The sequence below is a fragment of the Enoplosus armatus genome, chromosome 1 (genome assembly GCF_043641665.1).
Source record: "Enoplosus armatus isolate fEnoArm2 chromosome 1, fEnoArm2.hap1, whole genome shotgun sequence".
NCBI lineage: Eukaryota > Metazoa > Chordata > Actinopteri > Centrarchiformes > Enoplosidae > Enoplosus > Enoplosus armatus.
Window position 1 is genome coordinate 21,352,802 of NC_092180.1, and position 22,829 is coordinate 21,375,630.

The window sequence follows — 22,829 nt, forward strand, 5'->3', positions numbered from 1 at the left end:
TCCCAACTGATATAAGCAGGCTAGAAAACACAGCATACATGTTGTAGTATGAAAGAAAACCAACATTAGCCACCTAAAAGAGTGTAAATCACTATATCACATTTCGCATTAAGTAAAATTTAACAAAATAAGGTGAAAAAATAAATGCATCTTAACAAAAACATATTTGTTAATCAGTCATTCTCTTCCTGGTTTCAGTATCCCGTTCTGTGACACATTTTGTCCACGTGTAGCTAAACGCAGAACTGATTCAGACCAGACTTGCACAGCATGAAAACATGTAAAGATTATCCCGCAGCGTTACATACATAAATCTACTTTGCAGGAAGGACAAAGTTGATTCACACATTTCAATGCCCTGCTGGTAGCAGAGATACATATATGTGATCAAGTGTGAACAAATTACACAGCTCTCTTTTTTACAATAGATTCGATCTTACTTAGAGGTAACATGCTTTCAAATATCCCAATTTCAACTGCTGTAATTACATTTTACACCAGCGTAACACTACTCACCACACTACTACTGTTTTGTATCCACAGGATTGTCAGTTTCTTCTCATCATTTTCTGCTCAAGCGTGATCTTCAGGAAAAAATGCTTAGTATTTTGCGGATAGCTGTTTTCATGTTCACTCATCTGGTGAAGTGACTAATGGCCAATTTCCATTGTCAGAGCTTAATAAACTGTGCTGCACTGAATACAGCTGATTCTGAAAACGTTTCTTATTTTGTGTTGCTCTAGTTTGGACCAAGCCAAGTGCACTGCATGATGAAGCCATGCAGCTAACTCTGTACTACACACCAACAACTCTAATCCCTAATCTTGACTAGCCGACTCCAATGATGAAATGTCAATGCAGTCTAGTAAAAAAAGTAAACAAAGCTACAGAGTGTAGCACAGTGGTTTTGTGTGCTAAATGCTAACATCAGTATCCTAAATGGCACCCGCTGACAAAGCTAACATGCAGATGTTTAGCAGGTATAATGTTTACCACATTCACCATCCTATTTTAGCGCGTTAGCATGCTAACATTTACTAATTAGCACTGAACAAAGAGTACAGCTGAGGCTGAGGGGAACTGGACAAAGCAACATTTTGACCTGATGTCACCAGTTGAAAAGTTAAGTTATATAACAATTCATCCAGAGGGGGACATGAATGTCTGTAGCATCCAATAGTTGCTGAGACAATTAACTTAAAACCACAAATGCCCAATCTCATGGTGGTGCCAGAGGAAAAGTCAGAGGATCACTGGAGTCATTAGGATCTGTCCTCTGAGCACCATGGCGGTATCAAATTGTGTAGTAACCAATCCGATATTTCTTGGCAGTCCATCCAATAATTGTTAAGATATTTCAGTCAGGACCAAAGTGGTAGACCGACCATTCGACCGGCCAACAGACTAACGTTGCCATCCATAGAGCCGCCGCTAGCATTGCTAAAAAAGCTGCATAAGAGTAGAGACACAGTGGGACGTCATCTGACTTTAAACAAACAAAACTATGGAAGGGAGGACTGAGTGCAGAAGCCTGGTACTAGCTCCCAAACTTGTTTCTGCTTTAACATAAAACTAACAAGAGGAGCCATTTTCAGAGGTGGGTGTTTGTAAACTTATAGCCAATCACATGGCTGCCTCAAGATTTCCAAACTCAATCTTTCCCAATTTTTTGGACAAGATTTCCTCCAAACCACTCTAAGCTCAAGGAGACACAGGGCAGAATATCCGAGATTGCTCTAACCCCTATCACACCAACTGTTAGTCATGGCAACAAACTGGCCATCTGTGTTTTCCTACTGCGCTTAGGGAACAAAGTTTCTCAATGAGTACACAGAGGCTGACACACTTGCTCAGCCATAGTAGCAGAAAGCATTTGATTCATTTCAGAAAAAACTTGCTGTGACTGTTGCGTAGCAAGCTTTGCAGGAGGAGTTGATGATTAACCCCTGCCACTTCCAGCCATTACACAGCATGATGCCCTCATGTAAGCACACCACCTAGTACCTGACAGGATGCCAGACTCACTGCGTGTGTGTCAACTTGACTGTACCTGAGTGTTTACTCTAGTGTGTGCCTTGATGCCAGTACATGGACTGCTTGGACTGGATCACAGTGTACATCTATGTGCTCGAGTGTTGGGGGGGGGCATGTGAGTGGTGAACAACAGCTGATCAGCGAGAGTGCACATTAGCGGACGTTAATGCAAAGGGGACGGGGGGGGGGGGGGTGCGTGGAAGACACTTTTCCCATGCTGTGATGGAACAATGGCGACTGGCTGAGCTTCCACCTCCGCTCTGTCAAAACATAATCATGTTAGTCTTTTCCCAGGATTCCATGACTGTCCTCAAGCTGGCAATGAAATTCCACGGCACATCCGTCCAGCATCACGCCGAAGACACACTCAGATGTTGCAAAGTTGACACCGTTCTGCCCGGGATTGTGATGACACACTGGGCAATTTTTCAGAGCAACACTCCCAGCAAAAGGTGACATGTCAAGTCACAGGGTCAAAAGTATGTCCAATTGTTTCCTAGCAACAAGGACTTTCTATGTTTAAAAAACAAACATTTTCAGGCAGCTCCTCGGGCACTGTTCTATGTAAAGTGTGTAACCCTTCGATGCGCTACATAAAAAGTCCCGATCTCTCCTCTCCTTGCTCCTCTCGCTTGTCTTTTTTCATTGCTTCTCTCGTTCTCTCTCTCTCTCTCTCTCTCTCTCTCCCTCTCTCTCTCTCTCTCCTGCCCTTGGCTTTAGCCCGAGTCTTTCTCTTTCTTTGTCTGTCCCTCTATCTATGCCCCACTCTTTGGCCCCACAGCTATCAGATTGCAGCGTTTTTTTCCACTCCCCTTGTGCAAGCAGATAATTCCACCCGTGACCTCTTGGCTACCCTGCTTTCAGGCTGACTAACAGTGTGAAAAGCCATCAAGCATGCCCCCAGCTTCAGATATTTGTGATAGCTACTGGAAAATATGTGCGATGAGAAATTCTTATTTCCTATTTACAGTAAACTGCCCTTTTTGCTTTATAATAGTGCTTAATTCTGTCAGTTGACATGCATGTAGAGACCTTCCAAACAGCAGACACAACAAAGCCATTAATAAGTAAATCTGTGATCTTTTTTTTTTTAGCATGGACACCTTCTTATAATATTAGATGTACTTGAACTACCATTTCTCATCTTGAAAAGTGATTCTCCTCGTCTCCTTTTCATCCTTTCACCTTTAGGGGTGCATGCCTATGAAAGGATAAATCGTTTCAGTACTATTCAGTAATTTTCAAGCAAAACTGTGAAACGTTTGCTGGTTCCAGTTTCTTAAATGTAAGGATTTGCTGCTTTTCTTTGTCGTTTATGATAATAAAAGAAGAGTCCTTGAGTTTTGGACTGTTGGTTGGACAAAAGAAGCAATCTGAAGGCATCACTTTGGTATCTGGGAAATTGTGATGAGCATTTTTCACAATGTCTTGACATTTTATAGACTAAAAAATTCATCGATTAATCGTGACAATAATCTGCAGATTAATTGATGATGAAAATATTCGTTAGTCCCAGCCCTAATATAGTTGTACATTAGGCTGCCTCAAGATAAAAACGTATCAAAATAAAGAGGTCCAGTTTGAAATAAAAACAATGCACAGTCCTACAATGTCCTAAGGAGCAAAAACTTAACATAAGCAGCTTCTTTGAATGAAAGAGAGAGCACAGTCTTCATGGTTATGACATCAGCTCTTTGATTATGTTTTTGGAAATATTTTTTTTTCGTATGTATTTATACTGTTGTACTCAACTACAACATCATTGAAAGTGAGGATATGCCCTCAATGATTCTCAGTCTCATAATGAGGAAGGTTAATTGGTCTAATTAACATTAAAAGCTGCTTTTTCTTCAGCATCATCATTTAACTGCACACTGTATGCCGCCTCTGGCATTTTGCCGAGAGATGAGTGAGTTAGAGACTGAAATACTGTGGACCTACATACATTTTTTATCTGCATTTAAAGAGGGAGCGGGTCTCTTTCACTGTGTCTCTCCCTCTCCGCCACATTCACATGCTTTCAGACAAGGCCACATGCATCATATACCGCGACGGGGAAACTAGAGCAGGTGGGTTTCGTAATGTGTTTTCACAGATGTGATCTCTGCTACGTTCTCTCTTCGGTCTCATTTCAGGCCAGTGAAGACGCAGTAGGAAATGAAAATGTCTGCTCAATGTCAATGTTGAGGCAGTTCGGCTTCCACCTCTGCGCACTGGCCACATCTATCTCATAGCCTCTCGCCACTGATTTAATTCAAAAACCACACACACACATACATGCACATATACACACACACACACACACACACACAAAGGTCATTCTTAATGGTCTCTGAAGCCTTTCCTTTCACCATCACCACAAACTCTCTTCAGCCTTTTCTGCCTTCCCACCATTCATCCCAACCCCCCCCCTCCCCTTTATTCCTTATTGTCCCTCAAACAAGAGATCCTCATAAATAGGCATGTGACAGCTGACAAAAGCAGGGGCATCCACAAAGGATACTGTCTCATTTTACACAAAGCTAACGACTAAATAAAGACTACCACTTAACAGTGTGAGAGAACGAAGCCTCCTTGGAGGGGCGATTAAAAAGCTACAGCCTGTCCTCTCGTCCCTCACACACGCATCTTCCTGTTTGTTCCTTTCATTTCCACCCACTCTTCCTCCTTCACTCTTGTGTCTTTTAACAATTGCTTAAGAGTGTACCTGTTCCCAGGACACTTGTTAGCACTCCACCAGAGGATAAGTCTCCTATCTGAGGCCGAGGAGAACCAAGTTCATCTCCATCCATGCAAGGAAATTCCCTTGACAAATCTGACAAATCACATTGCTCTGTATGTGTGTGTGTGTGTGTGTGTGCAAACCAATATTCTTTCCATTACATCAGTTTTTGTTTTGACTGCCCCAACGTTCATCCACAACATTCAGACACACAACAACACGTGTAATGACAATAGAGTAGCTATAGTAAACAGTATTTTCATATGATGCATAGGGTTGGGCATCGTTTCAATTTTATCGATCCCAATTCCAATTATGATTCTGCTTATCGAATCCTGTTCTTATGGAATCTTGGTTCCAGTTCCAATATTTTTCAGCTGTTTCTGATGTTCAATGTATCAAAGACGGCTAGAGTCCATGGATATTGCTGTGAATAACCAGATATCAATAATGCAGTTTGCATACCTAAATGGAGGAGACTCGACCATAGCAAAGGGATGTAACCCCTTCACCACTAATCTTGTCACCGCTCGGTTTTCTGTCAATGAACTTATGGATTAATTTAATAATTGTTTCAGCTCTACTCCATCTATTGAATCATTTATTACATCCATGTACTTTCTACACTTGGGGGTTGGACCCTATCCCAGCATGCATTTGGTGAAAGGCGGGATACACTCTTAACAAATCGCCAGTCTATCAGGGCTACAGAAAGACAGAACTAACCACTCACACGGCACCTATACACAGCTTTGAGCTTCCAGCTAACCTGGGGTCCTATATTTGTATGCGAGAGCCCTGCAGAACTTGCAAATGTATCTGCTGGACACCTACTTGCTAGGAGAACATTTATAGTCCGGCTGGTCAGGGCTCCGAGGGCGCTGGCACTCACGCAGCTGTAGCCCCCCTCCACGTCCTGGGGAGGCTGGCCATCTTTAGAGGTGGGCAGCAGGAGGAGGGATCCGTTGGCCAAATACTGCAGGAAGTCACTCCCCTCAAGAGGCAGAGGCTGGCCATCCTGCAGCCAGGTGACATTGAAAGGTGCATCGCTGGCCCCAAGGTTGCAGTCCAGCAAGAGGGGCAAACCTGGCTCCAACACTACATGGCTGGGCCCAGCCCCGCAGCTCAGCTCCACCGAAACAGGCTTTTCTGTGTGGGACAAAGAGGAAAAGTTTGCTAACCATGTTCTATACCTGCAGCAAAATATGTCACTTTCTAATGCGTCCGTCAGTGTAACTTATAATATTCAATATTTACAGAGCCTCGCTGAATCCTCTGCAGGAAACCTTTTATTGCTCTGTGAACACCAGAGCACACCTCAATCACAGCTCAACAGCTCAACTATAAATGAAATATTGCACTTTTCTTCTTCATTGATCCAATTATTCCTACATGTGTGTCATATGTCATTTTTGTCTACTGCATCAATTCCAACTTTTGGCAATTTGTCATTGTATAACATAACTTCAATAGAATCAATATTGTTGGCAGCACAGATGAATAGGGGTAGTGCATTCTGGAGGCAGGGTGTTTTGGGGACAGAGAGGAGGCCAGAGGAGGCCGGATGAGGATGAGGAGGAGGAGCTCGTAAAATGAAATGGGTGCTGAGGCATGAAGGGATTTGTATGTCAGCAGCAGGACATTAAAGTTAGTGAGAGAGAGGGGAAGCCCTGAGGTGAGAGGTTGATGAGCTGGTGTGACATGAGCAGCAGAGCGCTACATGCATTGCAGTCAAAGGAGATATTGTAGTTTAACCACGGCAATGTTACCATGCCAAAACATCTTCCTTCTTATTTTGAGTAAATTCATAACTATTTGTAAGTTCAGCATTTTATTAAACGCAACATAATTTTGATTAAATGGAAATGAAGGCATTCATGATATCAGACAACACAAGAATAGCAGTGTATTCTTCCTGCTGCACTGTTCATCCAGATGTTTTAATGCAATTTGCTGTCTTTATATTACTGTATTTCACCTCTTTCCTCTCTATTTTACAGTGCACTAAAACACAGTTTTAATTCAGGCCTGTGAAGAACAAGATGGAAGGACAAAAGGGTAAAAGAAAAAAATAGTGGAGGCTGTCAGAAGGAAAGAGAATTAATGAAAAACGTAGAGGGGAAAGATCAAGAGAGAATCGGAGATGGGAGATAAAAAGAACTGAAGACTTCAAATCTTGACTGACATGACGGCAGTTAATTATCTTTTATGAGGAGGCTGGATAGCATTAGACACAGAAGGAAAGAAATGTGAAACAGTAAGGGTCAATAGTAGCTCTACATTGCATTACTTTCAGTAGACTACACATATTACCCTATGCATAATCTATTGTTAATGTTTTTAATGTTTTTCTTCATACATTATGCATGAACATCTGTTTTGTAATCTGAGACCTGAGGAAATAATTTCCTTTGTGACAATAAAGTTACACTTCCTACTATATCAGAGCAAACAACTTTTCTTAGCGCTCATGCGTGTATAGCAGCATTTCTTTGCTTGCATTTTATTAAGGAAGAAGTGAAAATGAAACCCTGTAAAAGAGCTACGGCCAGGCGCTTAGTACAGTAAGTAGCAATTGCGGTAAAACATTGCAAAATATGTCTTCAGTCTAGCAGCAAATGATGAAATAAATGAAACAGATTTGTCTTGCAATCGCTTATCTTGAGCATCTCCATATCAATACATTTGAATTGTCAGGAAAGAGGAGCGCACGTGATGTAAATACATAATGACAAAGACTGCAACACTGCAAACATTGCATTCCTATATGCTGTATATATCCATCATATCCCTGTTGGGTACTTCTTTTACTAATTCTTATTGTCTGACAAACCGGGCCATAGCACAATTCAAAATGTTTGGGTTAATCACAGTCGGCAGACAACAGGCAAAGGTAGTTTGTGTGTGAAAGTTTTTCAGTCTCGACTCTCACTAGACAACAATAACATTAACGTACCGCCTCTGTCTGACCTCCACAGTCTGGATGTAAAAGTGCTGTGTGGAGTAGCCAGTTAAACCCAGCAGAAATGACTTGCCAGCTTATGATTTAAATCGTCACACACAGTGATTTCTTGCATTGTCCAAATTGAAGAAATGAATCATTTAATAAAAATCGGAAACACGTGATACTGTAAAAATGTTTATACCGGCCAAGCAACATGTGAGAGTAGAGGATTTAATGGAGACTCCTATAACTGATTTAACGGGGCAGAGGCCTGTGGCTTTTACTTTTCATTTTTTTCCAAAGTCTCAGTTTGTTGGTGGAGCAGCTGATAACAGCACAGCCCAGAAAAGACATCTAGCCATCTGTTAAAACTGGTTGAAATTTAATTCATGTTTATGTTATTTTAATTCATTTAATTTGATGACCATATTTTCAACATGCAAAAGGTTCCACTGGATCTCTTGGACAGCTTTCTTGGCAAAAGCATTTAAGAGGTGAAATCCTTTGCACACGTTAAAGTGTTATACAGTGGATTACTGTACAGCTGACAAATACTCTAAATTAAGGTTAAGTTTCTTTAAATGTCTTTTTCATGAAGTCATTACTTTACCTGTGCAAGTAATATAAAGTACCCTTCTATAGTTCATTTGACAAACCTCTTCGTGAATTCAGCTATTTTCTCACATACATACAGAGGCGCACACACACACACACACACACACACACACACCGGCAGGTTTCTTTCTGCCTCTTGTTCTCCAGCGTTGGATTAATTAAGTTAATGGGAGATGGAATTTTTTTCCTTGATTAAATGAGGCCTGACCCCCCACCATCACTTCCTGATGAAGAGGCAGAGTAATGCTGAGAAAGGCTGCACAGTGTTCTGGCGCGCACACACACACACACACACACACACACACACACACACACACACACATATACATACACACCTGCCATGGAGACAACATAAACATGCATACACACACATGCACTCGAAACCCGTACAAACGGAGACACACACAGGCACACATGTAAAGAACACCAAAACACGCTCCCAATCTTGTCGGACAAGCGCGCCAACACACACCGACACAGATCACCTCCACGGCTCCTCTCTTCCTCTCCCCCATTTCAACTAATTGGGTCTCATTAAGTCATTAAAACGTTAGCAGCCATTTCCCAGCTCACTGCCAATGGTTTCACTTGGCGAGAGGTGGGGATCATTCTGCATTGGATATGGAAGTCATTACCCCTCACAAAACTGGAGGAGAGGTGTGATAAACATGCAAAATAGAGCGGAAAAAAGCAGAAAGAAAACACTAATTTGATTTTACTGAGGTTTAGACGTCTTAATGTGGTAAAACTAATTATATAATAGGATGAAATAAAACGATAGGTGTCCAACCTAGAAAAGTTACTATAACATTTTCCGACTAGCATGACCTACTCTCCTTTAAAAAAAGCAGGCAAGGTAAGCATATCACATATTTCAAGTAGCGGCTATTTCATCTGGGAATAAAACACTTGATATCCACACACACGTTCGCACCAGAAACCACAACATGCCCTAGATTTGTGGCCGTGTGCAGCACACACACATATACACACAATTTCACGCATGTCCCGACACGCACACACCCATTACAACACACACAGACGCATGCACGCCCACACAGTTAACTGTCAGTGTCTCATGAGGACACAATGTGGTGAAGAGGGGGGATCTGTGAAGTGGCCATTTTTCCATTTTACTGTACAAATGGGAGCTGCTGGGAAGGACAGGGTGCACTCTGGGATATAGTAGCGGCTGTGCGATCTCACTGAGCTGTAGTGAATGGATTGTGATGGCACTGCGCCAAGTGGTTCGTAGCTTACTCTAAGTAGAGAGAGAACAGCGGTTTACAAAAGGGAGAGAGGATGAAATAGAAACCGGCAGACAACAGGAGACCATCAAAAACAGAAAACAAAAAAAAGAAGCAAACATATCACACAGAAATTATATACACCTTGAGCAGACGATTTGGACACCTTATCTGGGTTCATAATGGCTTTCTAATTATGCCAATCACAGTTATTCGGAGTAAGTAAAAAAACAGTGGCGTGTGGTATGATCCCCAAGATTTTTGGAAATTAAATTACATATTTGGTGTACCTCCATACTACTGCCCTGTAACAGCTGGAGAAATGGATAGACTTAAGACTGGATTGTTGTTGTTCCTATTCACAATGAAATACACAAAGAAGAAACAGAACATCCCTGTCTGTCAGTCAAAACAGAGAAAAAGAGAGAAAAGGTACAGTAAATGGAGAAGTTAGGAAAGCAGTGCTCTCGAAACCATCAATGCATATTTCGCTAGTCCATTTCTGTTAATGGATCACCTATTCACAAAACGTTTGGGAGAACAGAAGGAGAGGAGTAGGAGGAGGAGAGTGACCCAACACAGCGAATATTTCAAGCTCACAGTCAACAGAGACTGGACACCCCATGACCCGGAGGACAACAGCTCAGGTTTCCACAGCCTCTAAAGTGAAGCTGCACAAAACCTCAGGCCTTTCAGGAACGAGAGACATACACAAAGAGGCTCGGCTCAAAGAGTCCAAAAATTGGTGCTTCATGTAATTTATAGAATTTTTTCTTTTTTGCCCAGTGCTGATACACCACTATAACATATGTTGTCGTTAGCAGCAGCTTTTATGGAATGTATGCTGTGTTGCTGCTGCTACAATTCCTCCTCTAATTTACTCAGTGCTGTCATATATTCATACCCCACTACATTTCTATCAGAGCCATGTCTTTGTAGATTGTTTGCGAATCAAAACATCTGTTTTGCACAGTTATTAGCTTATCTTGAAATACATCATATTGGCTTTTATATATTTATATATATCACAGCCGCAAAAGATGGCATTTAAACAAGACTGAGAGTCTACAGCCATGCTAGCAGCTCTGTGAGGCTGTACTTAGGCACAGTGGTGCTTTGAGCTAAATGCTAAGGTCACCATGCTAACATGCCCACAATGGAAATGCTAGCATGCTGATGCTTGGCAGATATAATGTTTACCGTGTTTACCATCTTATTTTAGCGTGACAGCATGCTAACATTAGCAAATTACCACTAAACACAAAGTACAGCTGAGACTGATGGGAATGTCAGTTTTGCAGATATTTAAAAATAAATCAAAGAATTGGACAAATTAAAATATTTGTCCTGATGGTGGCGCCAAATGAAAAGTTAAGATCACCAGTGATTACAATCCATCATGGGGGGAGCATGAGTATCTGTACCAAATTTCATGGCAATCCATCCAATAGTTGTTGAGATATTTCAGTCTGGATCAAAGTGGTTGACTTACCATCCACAGAACTACACCACTAGCATGGCTACTACTATAGTGTTGCATGAACCAAGAAGGCTGAACAACGTCATAAACTTAAAAAAAAAATGGAAAGAGAGGATACGAGACAAAGAAAGAGTCCCAGAATTATAGAATGAAATAGAGGACTGAATAGTGCAGATAAGATTAGGTCCTTGAGACCCAACTGAAAGAGAGCAGTGAAATGTGATTACAGATGCTTTTGTGAAGAGGGACCACTAACGCACTCAAAAGCAGTGATAATCAGATTGCCTTGTACCTCCTGCTAAATCGACACAGCGGCAGGAGATAATTGCTGTGGGTTGTTCCTGAATGATGTTGGCAATGTATTGTTTCATGCATGTAGGTAGTACTTGTCTCGTACATCACTATGCACTGTAACCTAAATACAAGCTGAGTGGACGGGGACAGATGGTCTGATTGATAGCACTGTGTGTGTGTGTGTGTGTGTGTGTGTGTGTGTGTGTGTGTGTGTGTGTGGTAGGCCTAGATACCACAAACCAAACCTCAAATCAAGCTGTTTCAGCAGGGCCTTTATTTGCTAATTCAATTACCTTACATTCATAGCAACAAGGTAAAAAAAATAGCCTAATCTGCTTGTGGCCCAAAATTACCCGGCATGTGAAAAAATCGATATTTTCAAGCCACAGTTGTGATAACCTGAGCAGAGAGACAGCTGAGCCCTGCAGGGAGATGGAGGTTCTCAGGTTTCCGTATGCAGGTGGAAATGCCTGAGTAATAAGAAGAAACAGAAAGTCTCGCTGACAGACGCACCTCACTACTGTCTAAATATTTTGGCTTTTATCTAGATGGCTTCATCTGTTGCTTTCCATGTTATAAATGTTGCCTTGGACATTGGGTTCTTTCTGTAAAAACGTAAAGCACCATCAGGAGTCTGAAGCATGCTACACATTCAATCCTCCTTATGAGTTTTGAATCACTCTGATGGCAAATTAAAACTCTCTGTTTACTGTTAAGCAATGCTACACACAGAGGGCTCAACGTTACACTGAATCCACAGTGAGGCTGTGAGTCACTCAGCAAACTGAACAGCTGCCGTGTCAGGTGTTAACCGTTCCAGCTGTGTTTCCTCCCGTGACGATACAGCAGGGTTCTTCTCACACCCAGTCATCTTAACCACAAACACACACACACTCTGATACAAGCTGATACAATGAATCAAAGATTTTTTGTCTGACCTTGGGCAAGGATTGACTGACCTGGCTGTTTCAGCTCTTAATAGTACCGAAACTTACATAATGAGACCTTTCTGTATTTGTCAACCTGCCTCTGCATCTGTCACGCTGTACTTGGATATACTAAAGCTCTTCTGTCCAAAATCGAATATGAAAAGTTTCAATGTTTTGCATACAGTAACGAGCCAAAACTTTTACACTTACGATCATCAAGATCACGCAGTGGCCCTCTTCTCAAAGCCAGTGGAACAACAAATGGCATGAAAGTGTACAATGAAAAGAAGAGGGGTTGTGGTGAGACAAACATGGCTCCTGCGTCCCACTGAATGTGTGTGTACAAGAGGGAGAAAGGGGAGCAGAGCAGAGAATGAGAGAGGGGGCGTTCCAATGCAGTCCCTCATGCCTCCTGCTCTATGTACAGTGCTCATTCATCCCAATCAGACTCCATCCTCCAATCACGCCGCAGCGTTCCTGCATGCAGGGCCTCCCAGCAGCATGGGGCCTCCACATGGCCACGTCAAGTGCCAGGCCCACTTGCATGAGTCAACAAAGCGAGCAATAAAACTAACATGGGAGTAACACGGGAGATCCAAATCAGAATCTGTTTGCGGCGGAATTTGTTCTGGCGGCATTGCTACTTCGAGATGGTATACTGGTAACGTGAAGGTTCCCAGTATGTAGAGACGAACACACAGCAATGGGACATATGGAAAGTGGACAACAGGCAGAACAGTCTTGAGAGTCAACAACTCTCCTCTTTGAAGTGAGGCACACGTACATTATAATGCTCATGTGCAAGGATCAGCTTTGAGCATCTCACACAAGGTCAGGATGATGAATGAGACTGCTATGTGACACTACCTAGTACATGCACTGTGAAAGGAAGGGTGTTCTTCGCTGAGCGGGCTTCACATATTATGCTCACAATGGGGTTCTCGGCAGTGGCACTTTCCACCACTGATGTGAGAGAGATGTGCTGTGAGTAACATACTGCATTGGAATGAGAACTAAAGGGCATGTGTGCTCAGTATAAATGCACAAATGACTGTTGAAGAGATTCATAAATGTGTGTATCGTATGACAGTTACATTGAATATATGTAATCCAGGAATTAAGGCTGCGCCTGCACTAGAATTGTCAACCCTCCTTTGACTTCTTGCATGTCAATCTCTTCAAATCATCAATGTACCATAACTCCTTTTTAGATTTATCTATCTTCAATGGCCGCCTTCAGTGCAACCCCTCTGCTCTCATGTGACCACGCAGACAGCAGGGAGGAATGGAAGGAATGTGAATGCAGGTTAGTTGACCAAGTGAGCGGCACCAGACCGCTGCCTCTGTCACACACACACACACACACACACACATACAAAGATAAAACTACACTGGAAGAATAAAAGTCAAAATAATAAAAAAAACTAAAAGTGAGAAATCAAGTTGTACCAAGTATATAGAGCAAATTTGTGGAACGACAGAATAACCACTATTATAAGTAGCTGGTTGACTGCCTCCCTTTCATGTCTGGTAACCTCATTACATAAAACATTGTTGCTTCACTGATCACTCTTGTAATGTTTACATGAAGGTGATGTTCATGACTGAGCACAAGGCTCCAAGCTTGCTCAGGTAATATACTGCATGCCACTTTCAGTGCAGCTGTGACCCTACTCTGAGCCTCCACTCAAATCACATCATGTAAAGTTATCAATTAAACTCTACGGCGAACCTCAGTGACCTAGTAAGCCGACAGGATGAAATGCACAATCCGTCGGAGTTGCATCATTGCAGTGGTAATATCTATTTGTGCTCCGGGGATCAAAGAATTAACAGATAGCAGCATTACCAAAGAGCAACTGGAGAACATTTCATCTCTGTGTGCATTTGAGGTGCAAGTCAGTTACTATAGGTCCTGTAGGGCATTTCCTGTAATGTAAATGCTCTGGCGATTTTATATATTGGCGTCATCCGAAAACTATGAACTTGTAACATTTTTGTAACATTTTTTAAGTGTGAGCAGTTACATTGCTGGTAAAGGGACACTCAAGAATACTATGCTCTTACATGCATGCATACATACATACAAAAGACTTTGAGGTGAAGCTTTACATGCTGCATGCTGCAAGTGTGACTTTAGCGACCAGTGCAAGCTACATTACTTTTGTAAAAATGGCTTGAAATTGGTCAGATGGCCAAATTAGAGAACAGTTCTCCTTCAGATGGTGAGGAAGATAGCTTAGCAGCAATAAGCAACCTCTTACCTTATACATGACATGTAACTTGGCTTGTCTCGTGGGCCAAATTCCAAATGCCATCAAAGCATTGCTGCTCTATCTGTAACCCTCCTGTCATGATTGAAAAGAGTTCAAATGTAACTTTTCCATGACTGAGACCCTCGTGTTAAAGCCAAAAAAAAACCATAATTTTACCAGATAGACACCCAGGTATGCTGTCTACTTGACCAAAGATCTGATCCAGGCCAGTCGTACATGTGAGCTTACTCAAATGAAACACTCATTGGCTCGTACAGTTTTATGTTCAGATATTTTTAAGAGGTCGGGCAATTCACGACTGAAAAAAAGGACTAACAAAATAAATTCAACACAACACTTTGAACATCCCAAGAGAGCAAATCATTTGAATTCATAGCCGACAAATCAAGCTCAAGACTTCCTCTCCTTTCATACAAACACTTCTGTGCTTAAGACTGCCTTCCTGGCAGCATGAATAGGCGCACACAGGGCACCATAAAAATCAACATATTCACTGCACAAATATACCCAGCTGAAACTCAGCCCAGGGCATCTTTAAATAATATGCATCCTAATTTAGCATGGACTCTCTGGGGAGGGGATCAAGAGCACTCACAAATTGCAGATGACACACCCACGCTTGCACACAAGCAAGCGGGCATGGCACGCAGGGGCGAATGTACTTCAGCAAACACACACATGCAGATACTTAATTCACTGCTAATGTGTAATGAGCTATTCTCCACAGGCACTGCTGTCCGACACGCTCTGGTCTCAGGAGATCTGCTTATGTATGTTCACAGAAATACTGAAAGAGTGCGATAAGTTGGAGGCCCAAACTTCAAACAAGGTCTAACAACTAGAACATAGTCATTAAACGTGCAATTCACATAAATACATCATTGATACAACAGTTAAATTAGAAATCCAATTACGCGAAGTCGTTAAGGTGGTGTGCTCACATAGAGGAGAGGATCTCTTAATCTGCTATAGGACATGGAAGACTGGAAGGTGACGGACTTGTGAGATAGAAATAGTTATAATGTATTTCTCCACATTAACCCACCGCACTTACTTGTTAGAATTAGAACCACAAAAACAACCTACACAGACATGTCAGGTCAGAGCAGTAAAGGCCATAAGTCGATCTACAGACAGCATACATCCCTCTACAAATTCAATGTTTAATATTCTGTAGCTGCCACTATACGGGAAGTTGAACAGCTGGCCCTCTGGTGTAGACACAACAAACTGGAGCTGAACACACTCTAAACATTACAGATGGCAGTAGAGTTCAGGAGGAGACGTTGACGACATCTCTTAGGGGACCTAAAGGTGGACCTCCGTCTTTCTGCAGGAAGTTTGCTGTTCTTTTTCTATGGCTTTTCCTTTGCATATTAGTCCTGTATATAACAGCTCTGTGTGTGTTTGTTAGTCTGTAAATTTAGAGACACTCACAACCCCTGCTATGTGCATGCATGCTTGGCTGAAAACTCGACTCTACTTCCAGTTCTGATACCACTTTGACACCAAGTATGAAACTTTAGAATGACGGAAAACCTCCAAAAATACCACTACATCACTGGTGTACTGATGCCTCGTGCTCTATGTTTTGGTTTGCTGCTCTTAGCTCCAACATCCCTGTACAGTAACACAAGCCATTTGTTCACAACCTGCCCAGTAGTAGACATTTACTGTATGAGAGACAATGTAAACAAGTGGAAGAGAATCTAGCATCTACCAAGGCAAAGAGTGCCGGAAATTGTTTTCAATATTTGGAAGACCAAACCGAGGCCGTGAGAGTATTGGACTTGCATTAAAAACGAGATGCCCATGCTGCTTTGTTTCTTCTGTGGGCTAAATGTTACACAGTGTTGTGTAATACCATGAGAGCCTGGCCAAAAGTAAAGGAAAGGCTTGTTGCCAACCACAGCCTTTGTTGCACTTTGTATTGCAATTTCAAACTTCTATGATGACACAAATGGAAGAGTTTGTTATCCCACAGCTTTGTGTTAGTATCTTGTTTGAGTCGTCCAACAATCAATTATCTATTAGCACGCACAGTTCAGCATTTGGTCTGCTTTGCTTGACATTACTCTGGTGATTTGATACACAGAGCTTGAAGGCAACATAATGGAAGTAAGCACTGAAGCAGAAGAGTATTGAAAAAACATTTGATTTAAAATTGCTGTTAAGCATCATGCAATTCAATGTAGCACAGATAAGATTGTCATGCACAATGCCATTCAACTTCAGTCAGTGATGCAACCTTTGGGACTGTGATACCCATGACTTCAGTGTGCTGCTAACTGAATTTTAAGCATAAAACGTGATTTCTTTTAAATTTCATGACAAATAACCTTGTTCAGACTTTTTTTTAAAGTGATGTTTTTAACACAACAACCTCACTAGATTCCAAATATCTTCCTCTGATAATGTGCCAAGCTGAAAATGTAAACCCTTGTGTAACTTTACATCTCCACGATATTTAAGCTAGAGAATGGACTTTGCCCCAGAGTACCCTGGTGCGGTGTGTGGAATAAATGGTTGACTCAGAAAAAAACATTTCCCTCCCACCACCATGCCTAACGCTGCACAGGGTCACTTCAGCAGTGGGATTCCTACAGGCCAATTTTCCTCGGTGTTCAGTCGAAATATTAACTTTGTACGAAACAAGCTGCTGAGATGACCCCGTTTGACCCGAGAATATTAGAGGTACAACTGTGGTTTTTGCCTTCAACAGTAACTCAGGGACTAAATGTCGAGTTGTCGAGTTATCCATCAATATCACGATAAAGGAATGTAATTTAATCCTTCCTAGAGCTGAAATCACATGGCGGTAAAGTGAGGTGATTTCAAAGCAAGCTAAAAATAAGATCAACTGTGTTGCAATGCTTCACAGGCATGTCAAGCGCATGTGAGCAAATGCTGCTCATTTGGATACCTTTCTTTTGAAAGAAGGTCATCATAGTATTCACTTAGCTAAACTGGTTTACAGTGTGTTCAAATATTCAAAAACCTTAAAAAAAGTTTATAGTGCAGCACATTAGCTCTTCACTGCAGACTACATTGTTACTTTGTCTGTCTGTATAAGGTAGCATTACAAGTTATCAAAAGAGGCACATCACACTACGCTGCTCCAGTGGAATTGCAGGAGACCCCTGTTGCACTGGGCATCTCCCAACTGTGTGACTGTGTGAGTGTTAAGCTGGACAGTGCAGAAAAGCACCATGTGAGCTCAAGAAACACTTGCTGATACAAATCACATGACTAGGAGGACTGAGAGGAGATTTTTAATAAGGGCTAATGTGAAAGTTAGACTGTTAATACAAACAGATGTCCTAATAGTGTGGACAACTTTGGTGCATCAATGTTAAATGATCTCATGTGATATTCTCAGTTGGCCTGGTGCCAAGGCTTCATCATGTAACTGTTGTGTTTACAATTTTCATGTGCATATAAAAAGGCCAAAGGCGTCACAATAATCACATTAATTTGCTCATAAAGTCTTGCAGGAGTGCAGATGTTTTTATATGTTTTATTATGTCCATTAATAACTGCGTGGAGTGTGAGCACACAGACACTTTTGTTTGCTTGCTATGTGTTAAGTGAAGCTGAATTATTTTCATTTGATTTTTAGGATGGAATGGACAAAACAAGCTCTTTGTTTGTGGTTGTAGCAATGGCCTTTGCCCTCAAATTCGCCCCACCAGCGCCCGCCAATTCATCCCTGTCCCAGAATCACCCCCCGCCCCCACTCACCAGCCTCAGTTCCCACAACTACCAACACCGACAACATTCATGCTCCACTTTCTGAACCCCACAAAATGCACACGCACAGAAACATGCACACACGAGTCGCTCTCTGTGACTGTGTTGTTAACGGGTCTTGGTTATTTAGCAATAACACACGATAAATACTAATTTGTTCATTTGATCATAAAGCATGATGCCACTCGCGAATGTGGCTCTGAAGCAAAAATGTGCTTTGATGACAGTTACTAAATATTTAAATTGATTTTAGTCTGTGATTTGTTATTGCTCTTTTAGTCATTTTATGAATGTGATATTTTATCAGTTCAAAGGCTTTTTAGACAGCAACCAAATGTCAAAACAGTTTGGCAGCAACTTTCGATGATAAATCTCTCACAGTGTAAATAAATCAATTTCCTCTTCACTCTTATCACTGACAACCTCCATCACAATCGCCATTTACCTGCAAGAGATTTCATCATCTGGATGTGATCGCCTCTAGTGTGGCACTCACTCTCCTGTCAGGAGGATCTCAAGGGGAGTAATTCCTTATTCCTGCTCTGCTGGAGTCTGCAGGGCATGGTAATCTAATTCTATATAAATTGTATCCTCTGACCTTCTACCACTATATCAGATGGAAGTCAAGGAGGCATACCTCTCGTTGCCTCCCTTTTAAGGCTTTTATGTGCATAATTGAACAATGAATAACAGAAATTATATGACAAAATTCCAGCATATCTTACAGGGGGTGGTGTATATACCTGGATGTGCGTAAGTACTTTAGAGTTTTCTGATAGATTCATTCTGCCACGCTTGACTTTTTCGCCGCCACACCCATCCTTGTGCACAATATTCCTTTATTTCTCGTCACTGTATTGGTAGCAATCACTGCAGAGCATGTCATACTAGAGTTGCAGCAGCAGCAGCAGCAGCAGCATAGCTATGTGCAGGCAATCTCCAGACACAAGAGAAGGATAAAATACAGATGAGTAAGACAAAAGGCAATGGAAGGAAAATACCTGTCTTCTATTTGTAAGAAAGGAAGAGAGACCACAGACAACATTACAGTGCAGTAAGACAATGTAAATCTTTAAGTCAATGTGAGATCTAGTGGAAAATAATAGCTTGTGTAGTATTCTGATGGGCTAATCAACCAATACAAGATATCAGCAATAAAATATCACATAGGAAATCACAGGTACTGGGCACATGTAGTCAAAGGTAGTCAGATGTGATGGCGTGCCTGTTCTCACATCAGGACATGTTAAGATTTTGACTGGTCAAAGTTTAGTTCTGCAGCAGCTGTTTCTCACATGAAGTGAAACCTGTTTTATATCATGTTTAAACTCCTATTCCAGGGAGGATTTGATGTGAATGTTCCACAATAAGTGGGTAGCAATTCATAGTAGGGCTGCAACTAACAATCATTTTCTTAATTGATTAGTCCGTCAATTATTTTCTTGATTGCTCTATAAATCGATAGACCATCAATCTAAAACCCAAAGATAATTAGTTCACTATAATACTATTTGTCACATTTGAGAGGCTGGAACCAGATAATGTTTGGCATTTTGACTTTAAAAATGACTGAAGCGATTAATCGATTATGAATTTGTCTGTAGTAGCTGTAATTCAAAGTGTGAAACAGTGTAGCTTTAAATAAGATACACATGTTTTCAGGAGTCATTTTAATCCTACCATTTGGCCAGCCAGAATGTGAATGCCACCTCTTGGAGATCTTAGTCCAAAAGAAGATAAATCTTAAACTCCTGTAGTGTGCCACCTCTCTCTCTCTCACTCTCTTTCTGTCAAACACACACACAGTCCCACTTGTTCGGTCCTCACGACAAGCTCTTGACAGATAAATGCCAAACTGTTAACATGTTAATGCTTGGTAACTCAAACTTTATGCAGCTGTGAACCTCAATTTTTACCTAAATGTCTGTCCCTCAGTTGAATACTGCAGCTGTGTGAGAGTTTGCTGCAGTTTTACACACACAGTCTGATGGCAACTGGTTTAATTTCAGCCCTATTTCACTCCCTAAAGGTCTGTACAAAGATAATATGGGTAATATACTATTTTAGACTATTTTGCTTCACTACATCACTATTACTTCTGTTACCTGCTCACCTGTAGCATGTTTCAGCACGCATAAATGTTCTCAGATCAGTGTGTGCATGTTCAAAAAAAAAAACTTTTAAGAAAAGAAATGCATGGCAGATTCACTGTTGTTTTCTTTCTGTTATATCTTCTTTGCCGGGCCCTGAAGACCATTTAACTGCATAACCTCCACTGATATTCTGCACAGGTCTTTGTCATGTAAATCCTGTGGCCACTCTTTCACCCACTCGTCGCAGCCTGTGTGGGCAGACTTTCCTCTCCAACCAGCCCTGCTTCCACTCTCAGGAGCCACAGCAATAAAACTGCTATTGTGCATCTTTCACATTCAGCTCTCAGACACGTTCATTCTTCGAGTTTATCAAGACCGTGCATCATTACTCTCTCCCCAAAATCCTCTCACTCAACTTTTCTGAGCCAGTGGCTAAAACCAGACGTCCCACGCGCACATTCGTTATAGATTATTACTGTGTGGAAAAAAAAAGTTCAGATTTTTCTTTTTGGCAAAGCAATCTACACATTTTAAGACGGAGCTGCTTCCACTCTTATTAAACACCAAGGCCGAGCCCACATGTCCTCGGTGAGCCCCATCCCCTGTTTGATCCGGAACTTCCCCGGCCGGTTCAAAGCCCTCTGGCCGCTCTGTGGCACAGCTCCGGGCTGCTCCTTGGGCAATGTGCTGCAACTTCGTAACGCCAAAAGCCTTTACAGCGCGCCCTGAGAGTCACCCATGAAGTAGCCTAACAACAGCCTACACCCCTCATACGCACCGGAGAGGCCACATGAGGTGAAGGCAGAACACGGAGGAGATATAGCACGTACCGCGCAAGGTGCACATTCACCCAGTAGCTCTCTCCTATCTTTTTTATCACAGCCCACTTGTGTTCAGAGTAACTGCACTTCAGTGTAATATGAGTGGCCCGCTGCCTCACACATGCACTCCAATGAAAAGCATGCAGAAGACTGAAGTGAGCGCTTTACCTTGCTTGGATGGACCACAAAACAGCGAAAGAAGACAGAACAGCCAAACTGTGCTCTCCACCGCCATGTACAGCTTTTGATTTCCACCAGTGGGGTAGCAGCGTACGTCTATACAGGCAGCTATACCGTTATAGCGACATGCATATATGTTGGAATCCGCTATTGTCTCCGCCGGCACGGGAAGGAGTCTCTGTGAATGTTTAGGTCTCTTTGGTCAACAGTCCCCCGGCTTCCCTAACAATAAGGTTGCATTAGTCGGGGGAGAGCCGTCGTGTCTCTCGGCGCTTCAACGCCATGTTGCGAACGAATGTTCAGTGTGTGTTGCCTGCTGGTCCACACACACACACACACACACACACATACACACGGACGCACACGTGCGCGCGCACATACGCGCACACGCACGTTCACCAGACACTGGCTGGCTGGTCGTCGCTGGAGTCCTGAAAAGCAGTCGGTGATTCAAACACACCCCTTCTTCCTCCTTTCTGTCCAACTCCACGCTTCCAACTAACACTTGGGAGATTCATTGAAAGCGGACACGCCGTAGAAACACTTGCGATACCAAATTTGTCAAAATCTGTTTTACCCCAGGCGCCCTCTCGCTCTCTGTCTGGAATGATGGATTCGTCAGGGTAATGCTTCGTTCTGTGCCAGAGCAAGACGAAGTGTGAGGAACGGTCTGGCTAAGCGGTTATCTGTAATGACTGCAAATGCGTTGCCCTGAATGAACCCAATGTTGGAGACACTGGTTTGTGTTTGTGGGCGCTCACACACCCCGAGACACGTTTCAGTTAAAACCTTGCGTTGTGATGCAAAATCTACACACATTCAGTCATGTGATTTAATCAAGATATCCTAGTGTGTTTCAGGGTTTCTTCAATGTGTGTGTGAGAGCGTGCACCTTTGTTTTGTACGCACGGACGTGTGTGCAACGCTGCATGAATGTTTGTGTGTGATCAGGCAGGTCTGGGTTTAAAAAAAATGGAGAGCAGGAGAGGCACATGTGCTCCCCTAGCAAGAACAGGCAAGAGGAGGAGGGGGCGGGGGGGCTTTAGTGGTGTGCATCCCTATCAATCAACCAGCTCGCCTCCTGCACTGAGTGCTGAGGGACCCACTGACTTTTGCACATAGCCGGAGCCAGCTGGAGCCCAGCCTTCCCAGAGCAGACAAAGACTCGCCTCGTGCTGCACTCCCAGCATCACTGATACAGGCAACATCCCCACATTCACCAGCATGCAAAGATAGAGCAGGAGAGGAAAAACGCAAAGGCTTTAAGCATGCTTTATATATTGCCTACAATATAGAGGAAAAAAGTCAGGCAATCATAACAGGCAGTAATGATGAAGGAGTTCCCGTTGGTAATAATATCTTGTCCAGCCAGATTTCTCATCTCAGAGTATTCATTTAATACTGATATGAGATGGATTTGAGCTGATGAAATGAAATGATGAAA

At 42.3% G+C, this 22,829-nt stretch overlaps 1 protein-coding gene across 1 annotated transcript in view; it reads right to left on the reverse strand.

The window, feature by feature from the left end:
• Nucleotides 1-21,440, reverse strand: part of igdcc4 (immunoglobulin superfamily, DCC subclass, member 4) — a 42,920-nt gene extending 21,480 nt beyond the window's left edge. The window contains exons 1-2 of the mRNA XM_070908133.1: nt 21,374-21,440; nt 5,591-5,905 (exon numbers count right to left, since the gene is read on the reverse strand). Of these exons, the coding sequence (XP_070764234.1) occupies nt 5,591-5,905; nt 21,374-21,440 (382 nt within the window). The remainder of the gene's footprint in view (nt 1-5,590; nt 5,906-21,373) is intronic.
• Nucleotides 21,441-22,829: the final 1,389 nt, after the last annotated feature.